The sequence below is a fragment of the Sorex araneus genome, chromosome 6 (assembly GCF_027595985.1).
Source record: "Sorex araneus isolate mSorAra2 chromosome 6, mSorAra2.pri, whole genome shotgun sequence".
Classification (NCBI taxonomy): Eukaryota; Metazoa; Chordata; class Mammalia; order Eulipotyphla; family Soricidae; genus Sorex; species Sorex araneus.
Window position 1 is genome coordinate 161,869,618 of NC_073307.1, and position 23,559 is coordinate 161,893,176.

Here is a 23,559-nt window from a genome sequence, read left to right on the forward strand (position 1 = left end):
CTCTCCCTGCACACTGGGTAGAGGGATGGGGGTTGGGCCCCTCCTGCTCAGGGCTCAGATGTTCCTCCTGGTGGTGCTCAGGGGACCATAGACAGTGCCTGGGTGGAACTGGGTGGGATGCATCTGAGTCAAGTGCCGTCCCCCCTAGACAGTGTCCAGCCCCCAGACGGGCTGACTTTGGCCTCTGCCCTGACCTCGACCAACACATCTTCCACTCAGCCTCTGCTATCTGATGTCTCCTCTCTCTGACTCATTTCTTGGTCCAGGTGCCCATAGGGCAGGGCCTGCCCTGCTTGGAGAAGGAAATGGCAGCTTTGACAGGAAATGCTGAGCAGAATGTAAAATATTAACATGCCTGGGAGGGGTGAAAGTGAAATTGAAAGTGTTTGAAAGTGAAACAGAATTGCACTGTACTTAGACTCCAGACCGGGGCAGCAGTAACACGGAGGCAGGACAGCGCCTAGGTAAGTGTCCAGGAAACTGTGCCGTTAGACTGGTGGGTTTGGGAAGGAGAGTTTTGGGTGAGGCACGGCTGTGTGCAGGGTCACCAGTGGGTTGGCCGTGGCTTCAGCCGTGTCTCAAGGCCTCAGAGCAGCTCTGGGGGTGGCCTTAGCCCCTCAGACACCATCGTCCCTGGAACCTCAGGGTCTGCGCAACACCACGTCCTGGGCCAGGGGCACTGCCTGAGACCCCACAGGTACCTGACACCCATCTGGCATCTCAGTGAGTGGGGACTGTGGGGAACTTCCTAGGGGTGACAGTGCCAGAGTTCCTTGGCCTTGGCGGCTCAGGGAGGACTCCCCCTTCCCTGTCCTCTGTCCCTGCTCTGTGTCAGTGGGACACACTGGGAGGGGCCCAGAAAGATGATCCAAGGGGTAGAGTCAGGAGAGCGGCCCTGCCCCCCATACCAAACCCTGCCTCCTTCTTTGCTTCCTGCACCCGGGGTCCCCCCTCAGCTACTCTGCTCCTGCTCAGGAACAGGCTCCACTGACGTGGTACCTGGATACAATCCTGAGGAAATGCCTGAACTCCTAACTGGGCTATTTGGGGTCAGCTGTTCTGCATTGCCTGGAGGGGGTAGGACCCGCTCACTGTGATATCCCGGATGGATTCCATCTCTCAGCAGTTCTGGGTTTTCCCTTTCCGTTTTCTGTTCTTGTCACTGTCGTTTGTGTTTCTTGTTCCTCTTTGTGTGTTTCTTGTCGTTTCCCCACACTGCCTGGTCTGGAATAATTTCTGACATTTCCAACAAAAGGCCTGATGCTGGGACCTCCCGGGTCTCCCCCAGTTTAGATGCGGTCACCTACGGGGGTCAGCTCTTGTCACAGCGGCAGAGCGGGTCTCTCCTGGTTGAGGAGATTGGACGAGGGCAAAGGCAGAACAGGGCAGTTTCTATGATGAACATGACTTGGAGGGATGCTCTATTACCTGTAGGACCCAGCCCTTTCCCTAATAATCTTTGGTTTGAAGCTCTGCGTATGGAAAGTGAAAGGCAATTCCTTGGCTCTGACTCACCCTCCGCCCCTTTTGAGTCTGAGCTTGAATCCCAATGTTCCCTGAGTCTCTGAGCTTACTGGGCTCGACCCTGCCCTGCAAGGGACACAGCTGCGGTGTGAACTTTGATGCTCATCATTTATGTCACAGGTGCACCTGAGTACGGTTGAGGGAAAATAAAACTCTGCAGTACAACGAAGGCTGAACCACAGGCAGCGAATCTCACCAAGACGAAAATGGTCTCTGTAAGTCTCAAGACACCCTAATTTTAAAATCAGAAAATTGGCGCTAATCCAAGTTCAGGGGTCCAGTGCTCGCTCCATCTTTTTGCCGCCCCCATGTTGACTCCGACCCCTTGGGTCAAGGTCTCGTTCCCTCTTTTCTCCCTGAGCCTCAGTGGGTGGTGCCTTCCCCACCCCAACAGTTCCGCCCCTGCTCAGGGCATCTGGCTCTGCTGAGACAGCGCAGCAGGTGTGGCCAGACCCAGAACACTCCCCTAGGCCCTAGTCCTAGGGCACCCTTAGAGACTCCTGTGAGGGGGCTCCCATTCTGCAGGGGACCAGGACAGTCTCCCTGCTCATGCCGCTCCACAGGGGCACAGTCCCCCAAGATCTCCAGCTCCCCCTGGGCTCCCCCCTCTGCCTCTTGCCTGAACCCAGATTCTAGCTGCTCCGGGTGGCCCCTGTGATTTTGAGGGTCTCGAGGAGCACTGGAGGAAACACTCAGATACAGTCTCGGCATCTCTCCCGGGGGAGGGGCTGACAGGCTCCTGCCCTTCCTGACCCTGAGTTCCCTCCTCTGTGGGGGCAGCTCTGACTCCCGGGAGTGAAGCCCACGTGGGCAGGGCCTGAACTCAGTGTCTCCATACTGGCCTGGGGGTAGGAACACGAGGTCACCCCGGGACCAGCAGATGGGAGGATGATGGCCTGGGGAAGCGTCTAGACCTCCTGGTGACCAGGTCTCCCTTGCTGACACAGACCTGCTCTGGAGGGAGGGGCTCCCACCCACTGTGCACCCCTCCCTGTGAGTCCCTCTCCCGGCTCCTCTGGGGACCCTGTCATCTTTGTCCTCAAAGGCTCATTTGCAGCCAGGAAATTCAGGAATGGGGAGGGGGCTACTCTCTTGTTGAGGTGAAACCCCTCCTCTTCACTTCCTGCATGGGGGAACAGCAGAGTAAAGCTAGGCTGGCTTCTTGATGGTGTGGCAGTTGTAGGATGTTCTAGAACCTTCCATATCAATGTCTCACCTCTTTCTGTCTGATTTTTTTTTTCAGAACAGAAAACGTCCTGAACCCAAACCCGGAGACTTGATAGAGATTTTTCGTGGTTCGAAATTCGCCCCTCCCGCAATGAGATATCAGCACTGGGCCGTGTATGTGGGAGACGGTTATGTGGTCCATGTGACTAATGTCGGTAAGGACGGGGTCTCTGTAGAGGATGGGTTGAGGTGACTGTGGGTTTGGTTCACACTGTGCTGGTCTCCCCTGCTGGCCTGGCCGGTGGGCACAGCCACTGAGGCCACATGACCAGGGCTGTCCCCTGTAGGCCCGTCAGCTGCTGGTCTCCTGTAGCCGGAAGTTCCTGGAAAGGCTGTGGACACGATCCTATAGATAGTGGGGGTCACTCAGCCCCTCTCCCAGGGACAAAGCCCTTCCCAAGCCCAGTCTCCTCTGTAGCTGCTGATCTGCAGGGACAGCAGGGACAGGAAGCAGGGGTTCCCCAACACTCAGCACTGCCACTGTAAAAAATAATCTGCCAGGGGCGACAGGGGGAGGCCCCAATGGCTCTCCCTGTGGCTGCCCGGGTTTGGGGGTGGTTCCGGGCTGCTTGCTCAGCAGGGGCAGCCAGGCCATAAGGCAGGCAGAAGAGGAAATGAGGGTCACGCCAGTTGATTGATCAGTTGCCGTTTTTTCCATTCTCTCCACGTGCCTGTTCCAATCTCTCTGAGCTCCTCATTCTAGTCTCACGCTGCCCCTCATTCCCGTCTCCTCCAGTCTCTCCCGCCCATCTCTCCATGCTCCACCTCACAGCCTGGGCTCTCTCTCTCCTCTCTGGATTCTGACTCTGCCTCTGATCTCTGGATTCTGACTGCTTCTCTTCCAACCTATTCCCTCACTCTCTTCCAACTCTCTCATCTCTCTCCCCCAGCACTCTTCCTTCCCAGCCTCATTCCTGGGTCCCAGCTCTCTGCATTCTCCTTTCTTCCACTTGTCTTTACCCCTACTTGTCTCTCTCCCCTTGCCCTCTGGGCCCATGCTCCACCCAGTCTGGTAGCAAAATCAACATAAGAAAGTCCTTCCTGAGGTCCACCAGGTTCAAAGGAAACACTGTCACTGTCATCCTGTTGCTCATCGATTTGTTTGGGCGGGCACCAGTAACGTCTCTCATTGAGAGACTTATTGTTACTGATTTTGGCATATCGAATACGCCACTGGGAGCTTGCCAGGCTCTGCTGAGCGGGCTCAATACTCTCGGTAGCTTGCCGGGCTCTCTGAGAGGGGCGGAAGAATTGAACTTGGGTCAGCTGTGTGAAAGGCAAAAGCCCAACCACTGCTCCAGCCCAAAGGAAACACTACCTAGAGGTATTTCAAATCCCTTCCTGACTGCCTGCAGGCAAAATACCTCTTAAGGTGTGTTTTCTCCTTTCTTCAGGCCGATAACTCAATCAACATCTTAATACTAGTTATTTTTGTGTGGACACAGTAAGAGATACATTGAGGCTTGTAGAGCAGCTCTCCTGGGAACATCTTGCCACAGACTCAGACTATGGCGCTCAGGCCAGATTAATCATTCCTAACCCTAGCAGGGTCCGAATCTTGTTACTACTTTTTGGATCATGACAGCATTTGTCCACAACCAAGCTCTTAACTTAGAGTTAAGCATTAGGCATTTTGGCCAGGCCCATCTCAATGCCAGGGTAACACATAGCTCACCGCTTTCCCTGTGTCCATCCCGTCCCTCTTTGGGACCCTGCCTTTGGGGGTGCTAGGAAGTAAAGGCAGCTGAGGCTTAGGTCAAGAGAACAGATGCCAAGGAGGAAAATATCATGTACCATCAAGTGACTCCCAGGTTACAAAGGCATAGCATTAAATACTGTCTTCCTGTGCCCATACAAAAGGACATGGCTCTGAATAAACTATGCAAAGGACTTAAAAAGAAGAGGGAAACAGTATTTACAAGTCAACAGAGCACAATAAGGGAAGTAACATATAAACACAGAAGAATGGGAGCACTGTGATGGGAACAATCAATAAACCTAAACTACCTGAGGCTATGTTATCCTACAGCCACAGGCTCAGGGGAGGAGCATGGCCCCAACCTCAGGAAGAAGCACAGTGTACCCTGGCCCCTGCCCACTGACTGTGGGTGTCTCTATGTCCCTCCCTCCTCTCAGCTGCACCCTCTGTGGCTCAGGGAGAAGCGCCCTGGGGTGCGGCTGGCAGCAGAGAGGGATGGGATGGCCTTGGCAGGGCTGAGCCAACCCCCTCTTCTCAGCCTCTTGGCTTAGATTTTCTTCCCCTTTTTATTGACTCACCATGAGATACCGTTACAAAGCTCTCATGTTTGAGTTTCAGTCATACAATATCAATCACCCATCCGTTCACCACTGTGCACATTTTCCACCACCCAAATCCCCAGTATCAACCCCTCCCTGCCATTCCAACCCTTCTCCGGCCTGTGTGATAATTTCCACAATACTCTCTCTCTACTATGATTACATTCAATATTTCTACACTAGTCCCACCATCGCTCAAAGCTGCCAAAATGGGAATGCTAGACAATTTTGTTTGTCATTGTTTGTTGTGGATAGCATATAATGTCGTGCAAAATTCTAAAGTTTTAATAATTAGGGTATGGAGAGATCTCTGCAGCAAGCTGCTCAGTTCTAAGTTTCGTGTGTGTGTGTGTGTGTGTGTGTGTGTGTGTGTGTGTGTGTGTGTGTCTGGATCATGACCATGTAGGAGCTTAATAAGCAGTCGGGGGCCGTTTGTGGGCATCATCTCAGAGTTCCATCTGTGTGGGGGGAAGGAGAAGGGACAGCTCCTCCCCTGTCCTGTAGGGCCTGGCGTTTGCCGCTTCTGCTCCCCCCTAGTGGACTTTTTGTTGAGTTCTAGAAGATGGCGGTCGCCAGGATTCCTAGGGGCCAGGCGAAAGGACAGCACCTGCTCCCGTCTGGAGTGGCCTGGCGAAAGTGACCTATTGCAAAGTCCGGAGGCACCTCTGCAGTGGAGGCTCGGCTCCGAGATTCGTGGGTGTGTCTCTCTTGGCTTAGATTTTGGACCTAGTTATTGGATCCACTATAAACATTCCCATGTAAGGTTGTTTTGTTTGTGTGAACACAGAGTTTTAGTTCTTCGGAGTAAGTGGCCCCTCCCCCCTGCCCTTAGGTGTAAGATCTCTCTAGTAGTAGGGGAGGGTGCCCCCTACAAGGGAGAGGGAAGAAGCACATTGTAGTAGGGCAGGGATGAGAGAGAGTTGGGAGAGATATGGGGAGGCTTGGGATTCTGGATGGGGTAGGGAGAGGAGAGGGGGTGGGTTAGGGAAAGAGCTGGGAGACTAAGGGGCAGAGGAGGGAAAATCTGAACGAGAAATTTGGGGCAAGAGATATTGAGGCAGAATGAGGAGCAGGACAGCAGCAGTGGAACCGGGCAGCCTCAGTCTGGTTCCCTGACTGCTCCTGATGCTGGAAGTCACACCCAAAACCCGCCCCGGGCGCCATCTTGGTGCACACAACAGAGATGACTACTGGGGAGTACCACAACACTGACGATTTCTCCAGATCCCATATTGAGCCCATTTCACCGGGGCACCCCAGATGAAGCAGGTGCAGTCACCCCACCTTCTCCAGCTGGAACCCTGGCGACCATGAGCTTACACAAGCAGGGCTCCGAAATGTGGCTTTCAGGACTAAATCTCTAAGCCAGATGGCAGCAGTGGAACCAGGAAGTCTTGCCTGGTCCCCCACCCACTCCTGATGCTGGAAGTCACACCCACAGGCCACCCCCAGGCGCCATCTTGGATAACCAGCAGCCTGGATCCAGAAATTCCTAACTGAAATAAAAATGGAATAGGCCCATAAAATCAATACCCAAAAATCCATGGCCTTCCTATATGCAAACAATGAGACAGAGGAAAGGGACATGAAAAGAGCAATCCTGTTCACAATCGTGCCCCAGAATATCAAATACCTTGGAATCAACTTAAGAAGTAAAGGACTTCTACAAAGAAAACTATAAAACGCTACTCCATGAAATAAAAGAGGACATGAGGAAATGGAAACATATCCCCTGCTCATGGACAGGGAGAATAAACATTTTCAAAATGGCAATACTCCCTAAAGCATTATACAGATTCAACGTGATCCCTATAAGGATACCCATGTCATTCTTCAAAAAACGGATCAAGCAATCCTGAAATTTATATGGAACAATAAATGCCCACAGATACCTAAAACAATTCTTGGGAAAAAGATGATGGGAGGCATCACCCTCCCCAACCTTAAACTCTACTACAAAGCGGTAACAATTAAAACAGCATGGTACTGGAAGAAAGGCAGAGCAGCACACCAATGGAACAGAACGGAATATCCCAACACACAACCCCAAATGTATGATCATTTAATCTTTGATAAGGGGGCAAGAAATGTGAAGTGGAGCAAGGAAAGTCTCTTCAACAAATGGTACTGGCACAACTGGACAACCACATGCAAAAGAATGGACTTAGACCTTGACCTAACACCATGCACAAAAATCAGATCAAAATGGATTAAAGACCTCAACATCAGACCACACTCCATAAGGTACCTCGAAGACGAGGTCGGCAAAACCTTTCACGATATAGAAGCCAAAGGTATCTTCAAAGAAGACACGGAACTAAGCGATCAAGTAGAAACAGAGTAAAACAAATGGGACTATATTAAACTAAAAAGCTTCTCCGCTGCAAAAGACACAGTGACCAGAATTCAAAGGCAATCTACAGAATGGGAATGGATATTCACCCAATACCCATCTGATAAAGGTTTGATATCAAGGGTATATAAAGCACTGGTTGAACTCTACAAGAAGAAAACATCTAACCCCATCAGAAAATGGGCCGAAGAAATGAACAGAAACTTTTCCAAGAAAGAGATACGAATGGCCAAAAGGCACATGAAAAAATGCTCTGCATCACTAATCATCAGGGAGATGCAAATCAAAACAACCATGAGATACCACCTCACACCACAGAGTATGGCACACATCCAAAAGAACAAAAGCAATCGCTGTTGGAGAGGATGTAGGGAGAAAGGGACCCTTCTACACTGCTGGTGGGAATGCCAAATGGTCTAGCCCTTTTGGAAAACAATATGGACACTACTCAAAAAATTAGAAATTGAGCTTCCATTTGATCCAGCAATACCACTTCTGGGAATATATCCTGGAGAAACAAAAAAGTATAGTCGAAATGACATCTGCACTTATATATTCATCGCAGCACTATTTACAATAGCCAGAATCTGGAAAAAACCTGAGTGCCCGAGAACAGACGACTGGTTAAAGAAACTTTGGTACATATATACAATGGAATACTATGCAGCTGTCAGAAAGGATGAAGTCATGAACTTTGCATATAAGTGGATCAGCATAGAAAATATCATGCTAAGTGAAATGAGCCAGAAAGAGAGGGACAGACATAGAAATATTGCACTCATCTGTGGAATACAGAATGGCAGAGAAGAGACTAATACCCAAGAATGGTAGTATATATTACCAGGATGTTGGCTCCATGGCTTGAAAGGTGGCCTCACACGCTGGGGGAAGGTCATCCCAGACAGAGAGGTGAACACCAAGTAATATGTGACTGGAGATCCTGCACAGGAAGGGAGATGTGAACTGTAAGTAGACTAGAGACTGAACAGGATGACCACTCAATACCCCTATTTCAGGCCACAACACCCAAAAGGAAAGAGAGATATCAAATTGGAATGCCTCGCCAAGGAGGCTAGGTGGGGCGGGAGGATGGGACTGGGAGGTGGGAGGGATACTGGGTTCATTGGTGGTGGAGAATGGACACTGGTGGAGGGATAGGCTCTTAAACATTGCATGAGGGAAAAACAAGAACAAAAATGTGTGAATCTGTAACTGTACCCTCACTGTGACTCACTAGTTAAAAAATAGATAAATTTTAAAAAATGAAATAGGCCCTTAAAGAGATGTCTCTGGTACCCATTCATTTATAATCTTAGAATTTCAGAAGTGAAATTATATACATACCTCCCATGATATGCAAAAATAGCAATAGAAAATAAGTAGTCTAGTGCTGGCCCTGGAAGTCAGGTTTGAATGATGGTGGGAACATTTGAGCAAAATATAATGCCTCCAAATAGAGAGAAAATATCTGAGCATTTGTTTACCATAGAGACAGGGTGAAGATTGGGAGGGGGAGAAGGGAATAATGGGGACATTGGTGGTGGAGTGTTTGCACTGGTGGAGAGATAGGTGTTTGATCATTGTATGGCTGAATCTCAAACTTGAAAGCTTTGTAACTATCTCACAGTGGTTCAATAAAAAATAATAATAAAAGAAAAGATTGAGGAGCAGGGTGTTTAACTGACAAAAGAATGAATCCTTGGCATAAATTTAGGTGGCTTCTGAATCTGTGCTCAGGAGGCCTGAGTCCCCGCCCCAATTCTGTGCCCCTCTGCCTGGGTTCCTCCCAGGCCCGAGGCTGTGGTGTGGCTCAGGCGATGTGGTGCTGATGTTGCCCGGCCATACCCAGCATTACTCTGGGACCAGGTGGTGCAAGATGGAACCCGGGTCAGTGCATGCCAAGCCTGTGCCCCAACCATGATCCATCTCCAGAACCCAGAATATTTCTAGGGTGTCCAGGGATGAAGCTCAGGGCTGCCCTCTAAGGTGCCCAGGTTCGTCTCCTGCTTGAGGCCTCCTCTTCTTGCTGGGTGAGATGCCCTTAGAGCCCGATGCTGCCCTCGGGGTATCCTGCTTCCCCCGTCTGCTCCTGCGGCTTGAGGGAGCAGGACCTGAGAGTGTGGAATTGTGCATTGGAAGATAATCAATGGTGAAGGACAGCGGAAACCCCCCTCCCGCACAAACAGACCCTAGAGCAGCTGAGTCAGACACTGGCACCAGCCCAGCTGTTCTCCTGGGGCATCGTTAGAGGAGAATCGGGGAACTTGACCCTGGGGAGTGCGGACATCTCCTGCCCTGGACCTTCCTCCTGAGCCTGCTGAGACTACCAGCTGGGGCTCAGAGCAGGGTTGGTGACTGGCCACAAGCTAGCTGGATGCTGAGCTGGGACCAGGAGCCGGTGTTGGCCACCTTGGCTCTGTGCCCTTGTCAGCCAGTTTCACGCAACAATTCCATCAACATCTGTGTCAGGGCCATTTGAAGAACTCCCGGCCTCTGCTTCAGAACCAGGAGTGAGCGAGGTCAGGGAGGAGATCATGACCAGGTGGGAGACCCAGGTTCCACCCAGATTCCCTCTGTCCCTTAGAAGAGAAATGAGGGGAAGAGAGTTTGGCTTCTGAATCTGTGCTCAGGAGGCACAGATTAGAAAGAAAGAAAAGCCTTCACCAGAGTCCAGGCTCACTGGGCCTCGTTGTGGGTGGAGCTGGTGGATGTCAACCTTTCTGGGCTCATCCCCTGGTGGGGACAGGGGCTATGGGGTGACTTACGTGGGGGTCAATGGAGTTCTCAGCGTTGTGTAGTTGACTACAAAGTCTTCTCTTGTGGCCCCACAGTCTCTGGGATCTCTGGAGTGAATTCGGCCAGCTCTCCAAGTGGGTGTTTTGGCCCCGCTGTGGTGAAGAAGGAGCTGCTGTCCAAGGTTGTTGAGGGGTACGAGTACCGGATCAATAACATACATGACGGTAAGCGCCAAGCGCGATCTCCTGAGGAGATCGTCCAAATGGCCTTGGAACGCGTCGGGGAGGAGTGGTCCTACAGTGTCACCCACAAGAACTGCGAGCACTTCGTCACGGAGCTGCGCTATGGAGAACCCATCTGTGAGCAGGTGCGTCCTCAGCCCATGCCCCTGTCCCTAGCAGTGTCCCCACTTACCGTGCAGAGCCAGGGAGAGATCCAGGCAGGAACTGGACAGAGAACCACTGTTTCCCCCCACACACCCAGATGTCACCTTCAGGGTGAGAGGTGGAGGGGTACCAGCTCAGCTGAGCTCTACAGACAGGCTGTGTTGGACCCGCTGCTGTGAAGCAGGTTCTCTCAACCATTTCACAGATGGAGAAACTGAGGCCCACAGCACTTGAGATATCGGTCTGTACTCTAGCACTTGTCCTGTAAGGTAAATCTGACCACAGGGCATCTGCCACACAGGTCCTGGTGTCCCTTGAGGGCTCAGGGAGAGCAGCCTGCAGAAGAGGCCAGTTTCTCTCTTGGCTTGAGCCTGACCCGTTCCAGGGAGCCTAGAGTCTGGGGAACAGGGGTTGTGAGGTGGGGCAGAGGAGGGGCTGGGTCTGTGGGTGAAGAGGCAGAGCACATGCCTGGCATGTGGAAGACCCTGGGCTGTACCCCGGGCACCTCAGGGGCAGGCAGAGCAATACTAGGTGTGTGCAGGAGAGAAAACAGGAGTAGAGGAGTTAGGGAGAGCATGACTATGGCAGAGGAGGCAGTTTGGGCCACAGGCACTGCCCACAGCTTGGGCATCCCCTTGCTCTGCGCTCAGGGTCAGGGTCTGCTGGTCAGTGTCTCGTTCACTGGACAGTATTATCCCCCAGGGTCAGATCATCCACCCTGTCTCTTCGGGAAAAGCTGACAGTGTTGATCTAAACCAACTTGTCAGTCACTGACAAGGTCCAACTCCCATTTGCCATCTCCAGGGGCAGAGAGGCTGAGGGCGCCCCCTGGAGGTGGGTCCTGTCTGCTCAGAGGCAGCTCCCCTGGGTCCTCCCTTCTGGTGTCCAGGATGCTGACCCTTGATCTCTCCTAGGGAGACTCTAAGTGGGCACAGGGACCCCTGTGAGGAGGAGGAGGACCCTGGATAAAGGGGATATGACAGAGGGGAACCCATACCTTTGGGTATGTGGAGCCCAGGATGGAGCCCGGGCAGTTACTGAGACTGTCTGGGCACCCGGATGCCCAGGTAACAGCGCGGTGCTGCCCCAGCCCGTGTGCTGTCTCGGGCCACTCTGACGAACTGTGTGCTGATAGTCTCTTTAAGCTCCTCTGAAGGGGTGGTGTGATCACACACACACACACACACACACACACACACACACACACACACACACTTGGGCCAACCCTATAGTTGTGGTGCTGGAGCACGTCTGCATACAAGGCAGCTGTCTTCGCCTGTGAACCATTTATTCTTCCCATTGGAGGGTGGTTGGATTCTTCTCTCCCCTGACTCAATCGCTCAACATCTGCTCTGTGTTCGCCTTTGCAATGTGCTCTTAGGTCCTTGTTTGGGATATTAGTTCCCTGTCTCTGATGACTTGGTGTCCCTCGGAATCCTCACCGTGTGGCTTTAGGCGAGTCCTTTACACTGTACCTCAGTCTTTCCCTCTGTGAATTGTGAATTGGGAGCACAGATTTATGAAGAGTGTTTTTGTGTGGCTGAGACAAAAGGCTCCTGTAGAATTTAGGTCCCTCTGCTGACACAGGGTCTTCAAGGCTCCCTGTTATACCTGGGGGGACCTGGGGCACCTAAAGGGTGACAGCTATTCTAATCAGTACACTCAACCGAGGGAACATCCTCTGTCCCTCCTGCACCATGATGGGTCTCCACCGCTGCCAGGATCCACTTCCTACACCAGAACTCACTTTCGGTGATACCCCGGGAATGAGTGCAGTGAGAGCTTCGCCTCTGGAGGAACAAACAATCCTGACCCTAGTTCAGCAGATGAGCCTGATTGCCCGCTGGGGCTGCAGGGGCTGAGCACCTGGATAGGATTGTTTCCGTGAAAATCAGAAATCAGAATCGCCCTTGCTCCCCGGCTCCTGATTGGCCAGCCCCGACCGAGACTTCCGGGCACCCCCCTTCCCCACAGCGCCCCCTGTCGGCTTCCTCCTCTTGTACCAGCCCCAGGCCCACCTGTCCCTCCCGAGTGTCCACAGCGGACACACACAGCTCCTTTCCCACTGCTGCTCCCCACCGGGCAGCACCTCCTCTCGAGGGTCCTGCCTCCTCTGGAGCCCCTCCCGGCCTCTTTGCCCCCTGGGGTTCCGCTGAAGAGGACACGAGCCAGCTGGTCCCTCCTGGGTGATGCCCGTGGGTGTGTGCCTGGTGACCGGAGTCTCACGCCAGTGACCCTCTTCTCCTGCTGCAGGTTGGAAAAATGAAGTGGCATTGGGGCGGTGCTATTGCCAATGTCGCCTTAGCATTGGTAGTGTTGGTACTTCTGTAGCAGCCTGCACTGTAATGTGGAACAGACTGTAGTAGGAATGTGGTAAGTTCCCTGAACCCCGATGTCCGGCCTAGCCAAGGGGGTTGGGTCTGGCCTCTCGGTTACATTGTTGGACCCTTGGGGCTCATTTCAGCTAGTGCAGGCTGGGGCCCGCAGCCCCTCTGGACCCCAGCATGTGAGCTCCAAAGTTCCTGGAGCCCCAGGCCGCAGGGCGGGGGCCCCTCTAGGGGTAAGGTGCTTTTGGGGGGTGGCTGGATGGGACTGGTGTCCCCTTGACAAGGCGACCCACTCTCTCTCCTCAGGGGACTCTCAGCCGACTCAAGCCCAGGCCGCTTTGGGCAACAGAAATGTCCCCACCGGCCGGACACCCCCGTGCTGCCCCTTTCTGCTGATGGACAGAGCAATAAAGGGCTGGACTCCAGGGTCTGTGTCTGTCTGTCTTTCCCCTGCAGGATTCGGGTCCTTCCACAGACGCTCCGGGACAGGCCCATCCCGATGGGCAGGAACAGGACCCAGAGCCCATGGCCGGCGCTGTGTGTCCGTGAAAGACCCCTTTTCTGTTTTCTACCTGAGAGCCAACAGTCAACACAGGACTCATTTTTTAAAAAATTATTTATTTTTTAATTAATGAGTCACAGTGAGGGTACAGTTACAGATTCACACATTTTCGTGCTTGTTTTTCCCTCATGCAATGTTTAAGACCCCATCTCTCCACCAGTGTCCATTCTCCACCATCAATGAACCCAGTATCCCTCCCACCCACCCCAGTCCCATCCCCCCCACCCCACCCCGCCTTTGTAGCGGGGCATTCCAATTTGATATCTCTCTTTCCTTTTGGGTGTTGTGGTCTGCAATAGGGGTATTGAGCGGTCATCCTGTTCAGTCTCTAGTCTACTTTCAGCATGCATCTCCCTTCCCGCACAGGATCTCCAATCACATATTACTTGGTTGTTCCCCTCTCTATCTGGGATGAATTTCCCCCAGCAACACAGGACTCATTGGCGTGTCTCACAGGGGTGGAGGCAAATGTGTTTGTGGGAGAGCTTCTCAGGGCCCTGGAGAGAGCACTAGACCTGAGCCTGGGATATCCCGTCCCCAGACAGGGAGACCCAAAAGTCAGACTGGGTGAGCGACTCCTCCCCACAAACCTGCAAGGGGTGGGGATTAGCCTGGCTGCTCCCCAGGGGACCCAGCCATGAAGGGCTGGAACAGACCTCCCCAGTGCAGTGGGGCAGCTGCTGGGCTCTCTGCCCCCTGTCACCTGCAAGGGGCTGCCTGAGCACCTCCCCCTGCACCCACATCCTGGGCTGCACAGAGACTGAGCCCTAGGAAAGTCCATGGCACACCCGAGAGCCCTCTCCTCTTTCCTGTGTCCCTGTGTCCCGACTCAAGCTGCCTTTAGAGCATCCTCTGGACTGGTGGATGCAGACAGCGATCCCTGAGCTGTGTGTGGAGGAGGGAGAGGGACAAGGGGAACGTCCCTGTGTTCATCCAGAAGCCCCAAGGCTCCTTAGTTGCACAGATACAGCTTAGATAAGTGACAGGATGACATTCAAAGAGCAGCCCTGGGTCCGAGAGTTCAGTGTTTTAGCACATCTTTGGAGGGTTTCCTTCCTTCCTTCCTCCTTCCTCCCTTCCTTCCTCCCTTCCTTCCTCCCTCCCCTCCTTCCTTCCTTCCTCCTTCCCTCCTTCCTTCCTCCTTCCTCCCTCCCTTCCTTCCTTCCTCCTTCCCTCCTTCCTTCCTTCCCTCCTTCCTTCCTTCCTTGCTTCCTTCCTTCCTTCTTTCCTTCCTTCCTTCCCTCCTTCCTTCCTTCCTTGCTTCCTTCCTTCCTTCTTTCCTTCCTTCCTTCCCTCCTTCCTTCCTTCCTTGCTTCCTTCTTTCCTTCCTTCCTTCCTTCCCTCCTTCCTTCCTTCCTTCCTTCTTTCCTTCCTTCCTTCCTTCCTTTCTTCCTTCCCTCCTTCCTTCCTTCCTTCCCTCCTTCCTTCCCTTCTTCCCTCCTTCCCTTCTTCCCTCCTTCCCTTCTTCCCTCCTTCCTTCCTTCCCTCCTTCCTTCCTTCCCTCCTTCCCTCCTTCCTTCCTTCCTTCCTTCCTTCCTTCCTTCCTTCCTTCCTTCCCTCCTTCCCTCCTTCCTTCCTTCCCTCCTTCCTTCCTTCCCTTCTTCCCTCCTTCCCTTCTTCCCTCCTTCCCTTCTTCCCTCCTTCCCTTCTTCCCTCCTTCCCTCCTTCCTTCCTTACTTCCCTCCTTCCCTCCTTCCCTCCTTCCTTCCTTCCCTCCTTCCCTCCTTCCCTCCTTCCCTTCTTCCCTCCTTCCCTCCTTCCGTTCTTCCCTACTTCCTTCCTTCCCTCCTTCCCTTCTTCCCTCCTTCCCTCCTTCCGTTCTTCCCTCCTTCCTTCCTTACTTCCCTCCTTCCCTCCTTCCCTCCTTACTTCTTTCCTTCCCTCCTTCCCTCCTTCCCTTCTTCCCTCCTTCCCTCCTTCCGTTCTTCCCTCCTTCCTCCTTCCTTCCTTCCTTCCCTCCTTCCCTCCCTCCCTCCTTCCTTCCCTCCTTCCTTCCCTCCTTCCTTCCTTCCCTCCTTCCCTCCTTCCTTCCTTCCCTCCTTCCCTCCTTCCTTCCTTCCCTCCCCTTCCCTCCTTCCCTCCTTCCTTCCTCCTTCCTCCCTTCCTCCCTTCCTTCCTCCCTCCTTCCTTCCTTCCTTCCTTCCTCCCTTCCTCCTTCCCTCCTTCCTTCCTCCTTCCTCCCTTCCTCCCTTCCTCCCTTCCTTCCTTCCTTTCTCCTTCCCTCCTTCCCTCCTTCCCTCCTTCCCTCCTTCCTTCCCTCCTTCCCTCCTTTCCTCCTTCCCTCCCTCCCTCCCTCTTTCCCTCCTTCCCTCCTTCCTTCCTTCCTTCCCTCCTTCCCTTCTTCCTTCCTTCCTTCCTTTCTCCCTTCCTCTGACTATCACTAGAGCCCCTGGTTCCAGAGGTGAACCATTGTTTTAGCTGTCAGATACACTAAAGACACTTAGTAGATTTGTCTAAATTTAATAGATAATGTTTAGAGCAGAGTCCCGGATATTTTCATAGTCTGGTCAGAAAGTATCTTTAAAGTGCAATATGAAATCATGATATTTTCCTATTCTATTCTTTCCTGGGCACACATTTGTTGATCTCACGTCTAAACTAACTAAACCCAGAGGATGTTCTGGTTTTACTGTTGTTGTTGTTAGGGGTCGATTTCCCACAAGTGAGCAAGGCCACATGCACCTAGAATAATGTAGGGTGACCCCTTAATGCCATTGGATTGAGTCACTGTGACATTACCACTCAGAGGATCCCCCTGCCCCCTGCACTGGGAAGAGTCAGACATGAGCTCTTAGAAAGTATCTCCAGACCAGAGTGATAGTCCGGCAAGGTGTTTGCTTTGCACGTGGCCAACCCAGGTTCAATCCCCCATTTCCCATATGATCCCCCAATCCCTGTCATCCCTTATGAATTACCGCAAGGAATAATCCCTCAGCATCACTGGGTGGGAGACCCCAAAAAGAAAACATAAACAACTCCCTGAAACAGAAAGTCAGAAAATGTGGTTTGGAGCTCCAGAGCCGGAATCAATGAGCTCTTCGTTTCCAGTTCAGAGGGAACTCCGAGGCAGAGAGGAAGTCCTTCCCAGGGAGAAGTGGAGACATTTCTATTTCTTCCTCTGCAGACCCAGGAGTCCCACCGCCAGTCAATGAGACAGAGGACTGGCACGACTGCGGCTGCCCAGGGTTTGGGTCAAGCCTCAGCCCCGCCTCCGTGGTGCCTGTGGGCATCACTGGTTCTGAGGGCGTTTTCTCATGACGGAGTAGCCAAGGGCACCCAGAACTCCAAGTCCCATTGTCACGTAAGCCGCGGTCTCCACAGTCTCCACCTGGAAGAACACACATGCTGATTCCCAATGCCCAGACACATGCTCCTTCTCCCCAAGGCCTGGGGTCTCCCCATCTCTGCCCCAAACCCTCCCAACTGAACCCCCAATGCTATCCCACATGTAATGCAGTAGATCCCCAACAGGCTCTGTTTCCTGAGAATAGAGACCTCGTAACACATCTTAGCTGGGTCTTGCCTGCACACAAGTGTCAGAGAATGGACAGGATGGAGTGAGAGGGTCCCTGGGGTGAGAGAGGGGGATTTTATTTCTTCATGTGAGGTGATGGGTGTGGACAGTGCTTGGGGTTCTAGGTAGAGTTAGGGGACCCAAAGGGAGGGAGACTTTGGAGACCACGTGATTGCCATTGGGGTCTCTGTGCAAGGGGACTGCGCAGGTGCAGTCTGCAAACTTCTCTCTGTGCCCCATCAGCCTGGACCCAGCTTGCCCCATCCTACGCACTGTCTTCGGGCACCTCCGACATCCATCCCCATCCCCCACCTCCTGACTGTCCCTCTCAAGCTGCTCTGCTATCCCCTTCTCCTCCTTTTTGACCCCTTCACTTGTCACCTCGTGGGCCCTAAGGGCTGCGGGTGGATGTGCAGATCCCACCTGCTAGGGACAATGGTGGCGGTCTTGCTTGTGTCCCTGATTTTCTTGTTTGGTTTTTTTTTTTTGCAGACAATGAGCTTGCCGGCTGAGGGGCCAGGTTTAGAGATTGAGGCCAGATCTTCCATACAACTGTTCTAGAAGCCTGAGCGTTGGCTCAAAAGGCTGCAGCCAATGCAGGGGCCTGGGTTTGATCTTCAGTACCACAAAGTCCTCTGAATGGAGCGGGGTATGTCCCCCAGGGGCTGGAGCGATAGAACACCGGAGGGCATTTGCTTTGCACATGGCCAACCCGGGTTTGACTCTCAGCATCCCATATGGTTCCCCAAGCACCGTCAGGAGTAATTCCTGAGTGCAGAACCAAGAGTAGCCCCTGAGCATCACTGGGTATGACCCCAAAACAGCAAAAAGAAAAAAGTATGCTTCCCAAAGTGTTCTAGTAACCCCCAGGGACACACAGAGCGTAGGTGTCTCTTTCATGTGGGATCCGTGGGTTCAGGAGATTTGTCTGGTTCCACGTTGGCCTGAACTTAACCTACAGAACTACATGAGTGGTGTCTCCGTGGTGACATGTCTGCGGTCTATCTCTAAATCAACGCTCACAGCGAGACCCAGGCCCAGAGAGGAAGTGACCAGTCCAAGTAACTCCGTGGATGAGACAACTCTGCCACAGGCGCTGAGCTTTCCTGACTCCTGGTCACGGTGTCCCAGGAGCCTGCTTTGCACCACCTAGGCTCCCAACCCGTCACCCCATCCTGAGTCGACCAGAGAGGGCCTTACCTGCCCAGAGTGACACTTGCCATAGCGCAGATTCGTGACAAAGTGCTCACAGTTTTTTGAGTACACGGAATACGACATCTCCTCCCCGACCTTCTCCTTGGCCACGCTGATGATCTGGTACACGGGGAGCGGCGGATACTTGTGGTCTAGGTAGTTGTTGACCCGGTAGCGGCAGTCACCCACCACCTCCTTCAGCAGCTCCCGCTTCACCACCGCCCGGTTGCTCAGCACCGAGAAGAGACTGGAGGAGCCGGCGCCGGGGTACTCGCCTGCAGCGTGACGGGCAGAGAGGGGGGCGGGCATGGGGGCTCGGCCACAGTCAGGCTGGCCCTCAGTGGGCGCTGTTCTCACACAGGCCGATAGTTGATGCCAGGGGCATGGGGAGGGTCAGAGTCATGGCCGTGCTCGCTGCATGAATGTGCGTCATCTATGGCCTGGCTCCCTGTCATGGCTGGTTAGGGTTCCCGTTTCAACCCTCATGAACACAGTAGGAAACGATTTGGTGGAGGTTCATTAGGTCCCCACTTGAATTTCTGAAAGAGATTGTATCAACCTTCAAGAACCTTATGCTGGTGCTTTTGTGTGTGTGTGTGTGTGTGTGTGTGTGTGTGCAGTGCTCAGGTCCTACTCCTGTCTCTGTGCTCAGGGTTCACTCCTGGTGGGACTCAGGGTGCAGGGGATCAAATCCCGGGTGAGTTGTGTGCAAAGGGCAAGACAAGTGCCCTACCCACTGTACTACCGCTGCAGCCTGTTTTTGCTTGTTGTTTTGGTCGGTGTTATGGGCTACTCGGCTTTATGTTCTTGGATCACTTCTGGCAGTGGCCCAGGATCATGCATTGCCAGGGTGGAACCAAGGCTACAGCATGCGAAGTGTGACTCAGACCACTGGGCTTTCTCTTCGGCCCCTGGATTTACTGTTTAGAGACCACTCAGACCTTCCTTCCCTCTGAGGACACAGATGGCGCTTGTAGGACACAGTGACAGGTTGAGTCTGTGCAGGGACAGCAGGAGCCTGGGTGGAAGGAGCCACACGGCCAGGTCTTTGCTCTGTGGGACTGAAAGGGCCTGAAAGTACCCTGCCACTCCGTTTGGGAAAGCCAGGCTCCGTGTTGTGCCTCAGGGTCGTGAGTTTGCCACCTGGTAAGAAAAACATGCCAGACCCGAGGGCATGGAATAAATGCCCAGACATTCAACCACAGATAACAAGGATGATTCAAGTCAGCGTAACAAGGTGTGTTAACTGCTGTTTCCACTTCTGTACCCCCTCTTGCTCAAGGCCACGAGAATGCACCTGGCAGGGGGCACCTGGGCATGCAGACGGGCACCCAGGGTGGGCAAGAGGGCAAGGGACTTATAAACCTCTCCCTGAGGGTGGTTCTAAGTCTCTTAGGCTGGGGAACCCCCAGTGCTGGGTCCCTTGTATGAATGTGTTTTGGAGTGTGAATTAAACCTTGAAAAAAATCTGTCCTATGTCTGAGAGTGTCTGTCATTGGCTGAGCTCAGGCTTGTGGCCACTGAACAGAACCCACGTGCTGTAAGGTGGTGCCGGTGAAGCCCATGTGTTTCCTGCACACGTGAATGTCCTGGTTCTGCTGTCCACTGCCTTTGTCACCAGCTGCTCTGGTCACTCAGACTCGCTGATCACATGGGCCCCTGCGCCTTGGGCAGAGCATTTTCATGCTGTCCCAGGAGCTGCTTCTGGGAGGAGTTGCAGCCGATGCTCTCACGGGCCCTGGTTCTGGGGAAGCCTCTGAGGGGAAAGGATCCACCCCTAGCACATGGCCCCTGCTGAGAAACCTTCTCTAGCCTAGAGACTGCGGGTCCCGGGCTGCCGTCAGTCGCTTCAGACACTGCTCCTAGGAACGTGGCTCGGAGCTGGGAGAGCTGGTGGGGATAGATCCCAGATGTGGGAGGGGCCCTGGGGTCAGCTGGTGGGGACAGAGCCCAGCTATGGAGGGACTCAGGGGTCAGCCCTTTGGGTCCATTGTGATGGCTCAGGGATGGGCTGTGGGGTCTCTCAGGCCCAGTGGCGGGAGAACCCACTCATCCTCTGAGCTCGCCCCTTTCTATCGTTGGCTCATATCATGAGCACGGTTGTCAACAGCCCTTACTCGGAGGCGCCAGGTGGACCACGTAGCCGTCTCCCACGTAGATGGCCCAGTGCTGGTAGCCAACGCGGAAAATCTCAATCAGGTCTCCAGGCTTCGGATCTTCGCCCAACTACGACAGGAAAAGGAGAGAAGCTGGGCTCAGCCCCCCGGGCTCCACGGGAGATCCCGGCCAGGGCCTCATGGGGCCTTTGCCGTGGGACTCGGCTGGTGAGGCCTGGGAGGGGCAGAGCCGCCGTGCCCGTGGCCCTCAGCCCCGTCTCACGCTATGGGGTCTCCCTTGAGCTGGAACTTAGAGGCGAAAACAGACCTTGTTAATTTGGAGAGTGGCTTGTCCCTGTGGACACACACTGTATGTGTGTGTGCGTATTTGTGTATGTTGTATCATGCAGGATATGTGTGTGTGCATTTGTGTATGTTGTGTATGTTCTATTGCACATGTTGAGTTACCTTGTCTATGCTCCTGGGAGGTGGCAGACAGGCACATGCAGAGCCGCTGTGCCCGTGAAGCTTGTGTGTGTTGAGTCCGTCACCAGGGCAGGTGCCCAGGCCCATTCAACGACATGGACAAGGGAGCCCTGGGCTACCAGGGCCCATCATGCCTCCTGTCACTGGTTGTCCAAGCCACCCTGCCTTTTCTTCAGACTCTGACTGCCCTGAGGGAGGACAGACAGCACCCCTGACCCCAGCCTTGGAACAGGTCTCTGTGGGGTCACCCAGCTTCCTGCACTAGGGGGCTGAGCCCCACCACAGTGGCTCCTACTGGCCACTTCCTGCAGTGTCCTTACCCCAGGTCTGGGGATGAGAGGGGGGCAGTGGGTGCGCCCTGCTTCTTCCTCTGCTCTGAATCCCCCGCCTTCCCCCTCTCCTCCTCCTATTTCTTGGGGGTCCTGCCCCAGCCAACGAGCTGTGTCAGTGACAATTTTCCACTTGTCTCATTTTCTGTGACAAAGTCAGTGAAGGACAGAGCGTGTCCATCTCCTGACCCTGGTCACCCAGAGAGACAGGGCCAGCTCAGCTTTCCCCTTTGTCCTGCCAGTGCCCGGGGACCGTGGGGACCAGGATGCTTCTTCATCTTTTTCTTGTTGGCGGATGTGTTTAGAGACCCCACCCCTGTTCAGTGAACCAGACTCACTGGACCGCCACTGGACTCAAAATCACCCTTAGGGCAGCTCTCAGTCACCCCCCCATCAGGAGTCCCCCCTCCCCAGTTCCTTCCTTACGCACAGCTGCATCCGTCTGCTCCTTTGTACATCCGGTTTCTATGCCTCCTCCTCCTCCCACACTCTTCCTCTGAGAGGCTGAAATCCGGCCAGCCTCCACCAGTTCCCAGCCCCCGCCATCTGACATCTGTCTCTCTCCTGGGTCTCATTTCCGGTGTCTGCAGCTCTGTGGCCGTGCTCGGCCATCGCCAGAGCTCCTGCCCTTCTGCCTGTCCCCACGACGCTGGGAGGGTGGCAGCCTGGCTTGGCCTCTGAGGCTTTGTGCAAGGAGGGAGCTGGCAGCTCAGCAGGCCTGGGCTCCCCACCTCTCTCCCCTTCCCCCTCGGCCTCAGGCCAGCTGCCAGGACAGGGCAGCGAGGGTGGGGGCCGCACCTGGACGCACGTAGACCTTGTCCAGCCAAAGTGCATGGGGCCTGGTGGCAGGAAGATGAACTTGGACCCTGGCTGGAAGGAAATGGTGCTGCGAGAGAGACTGTGTTTAAGGGGCTGCGGTAATGGCTAAAAGCCGGGCTGCCTGGCTGTCTCCCCTTGGCCAGCTCCTCACCCCCAGCTGAGTGTTCCCCCAGCTGGTTGCCAGGGGAGGTGGGGAGGTCAGGGCCAGGGCCTCGGTGAGGTGAGGATGTGTGGTTCAGGTCTGAGCCTTTTGGAGCAGGGGCAGATGAGATCCCAGGGAGGAGGACAGAGGGAGCAGAGGCTGCAGCAGACCCCCGCGGGTGGGGGGTGGGGGGCGTTCTTTCACTTTCCTAATCTGCGGTTCCCTCCATCCACTCCAGCACCTGCTATCATGAGCCTGTGGGGGCTGAGTCAGCACCTCCAGCAGGAACAGCTTCTAAACATTCTCAGCTTCCCCCTCACCCTGCCCCCTGCCCCAGGGAGGTTTGGGTCCCTTTAATATTCCAGACAGAGAGGGACCTCCTACCTGCCTGAGACCTCACAGCCCCTAAGTTCGTTCTGCCAAGAAATGTGCTTTCCCCTGAGGGCCCCTATGTCAGGCTCTGGATGCCTGTGCCGGTGGCAGGACCCGGGAGGCCCCGCGCTGCCTCCCACAATACAGTTCAGATGGAAAGTTCTGGGGGCTCACCTGCGCCATCGCTGCGAAGCCGGGGCAGTGAGGTCGACTTCCGGCACCAGCTGTTTAGACTGGGAGTTTCTCTTTCACTTTCCTTTCCTGAGGCCCCGCCTCAAACTCTGTCAAGTAAGTACTTAAATGGGAGTAGACTATTCCTACTTCCTCCTCCCTTCCCTGTAAAGGTCATGAATTATTCCCTCAAACTTGTGTCTGTGACCTTTCTCGATGCAGAGCAGGGAAAAAGGGGATTCTGTCTGCTCCTGCAGGAATCTGGGCATTCTGCCCTCCTGCCCTGGACACTGTGCCTCGTCGGGAGCGAGAGGCATTCAGGGCCCTCCCCAGTGTGTCCCATGGATTACTGTCCTGTGTGGACTGCAGGATGAATTGTCAGGAGTCATGGGGGTTGCCGTGTCCCACGCAGCTAAGTCGAACAAGGACCCTGAGGTGAAGGGAGAAGGGCAACGGGGTGAGGAGGGCTGACAAGCAATGCTCATGCAGTGTCTTTATTGAACAAGCAGCAGACTTTTATAGGTCTCTAGAAGGAAGCATACTTTGGAAAAATACACAGGAATGTTCAGGATACATAAGTTTAGAATGTACTGGGCTTCTAGATGTCAATGATGTTTTTCTGTAGTTACATCGTTTCAATGATATTTTCCTTGGTTATATATTGATGCACCATAGCAACATATTCTGCCATAAGAAGGAGGAAAGAGCCCACTAGGAAAACAAGAAAGTCAGCCCTTAGATTGTGTAACCCCAAGACAATGATTTATGGTTTCTAATAAACCAGCTTTTAGACAACACGTGCCCAGGACAAGAACTTTCTTCTTAATATTAACTAGCACAGGTTCCCAAACGGGTGGGCGGGGGGAGTCACTGTCCATGGGGAGAGGGTGATCTGGATATCATTGACTGCAAGAGGCAGAATTTAACGGAAGATGGCCTAGCTGCCTTGTGGTCACTGTCCAAGGCATGAGTTGGCCCCTAGAGGGTGTAGGAGAACATTGGGTATGTCCTTTCAGCCTTGCT

General features: G+C 53.8%; 1 protein-coding gene and 1 long non-coding RNA gene across 2 annotated transcripts; one reads left to right on the forward strand and one right to left on the reverse strand.

Moving 5' to 3' along the window:
* The first annotated feature begins 398 nt into the window (after positions 1-398).
* LOC129405508 (uncharacterized) lies at positions 399-2,862 on the forward strand. The gene is made up of 3 exons (XR_008630621.1): positions 399-464; positions 1,645-1,739; positions 2,768-2,862. It is a non-coding gene; the product is annotated as an uncharacterized LOC129405508 (long non-coding RNA).
* A 13,089-nt stretch (positions 2,863-15,951) lies between these two features.
* PLAAT4 (phospholipase A and acyltransferase 4) lies at positions 15,952-22,548 on the reverse strand. Its single transcript, XM_055143821.1, has 5 exons — positions 22,540-22,548; positions 21,831-21,902; positions 20,239-20,347; positions 18,128-18,396; positions 15,952-16,741 (listed from the first exon to the last, which is right to left on the reverse strand). Exons 1-5 carry the CDS (start codon positions 22,546-22,548, stop codon positions 16,643-16,645), a joined length of 558 nt encoding a protein of 185 aa, XP_054999796.1. The 3' UTR covers positions 15,952-16,642.
* Between the last annotated feature and the right edge of the window lie 1,011 nt (positions 22,549-23,559).

Excerpts from the sequence above, each read along its gene's own strand:
- PLAAT4 (XM_055143821.1), bottom strand. Across the intron at positions 18,397-20,238 it reads GGTCCACCTGGCGCCTCCGA|GCGAGTACCCCGGCGCCGGC; the intron begins GTAAGGGCTGTT and ends GTCACGCTGCAG. Across the intron at positions 16,742-18,127 it reads GCAAGTGTCACTCTGGGCAG|GTGGAGACTGTGGAGACCGC; the intron begins GTAAGGCCCTCT and ends GTGTTCTTCCAG.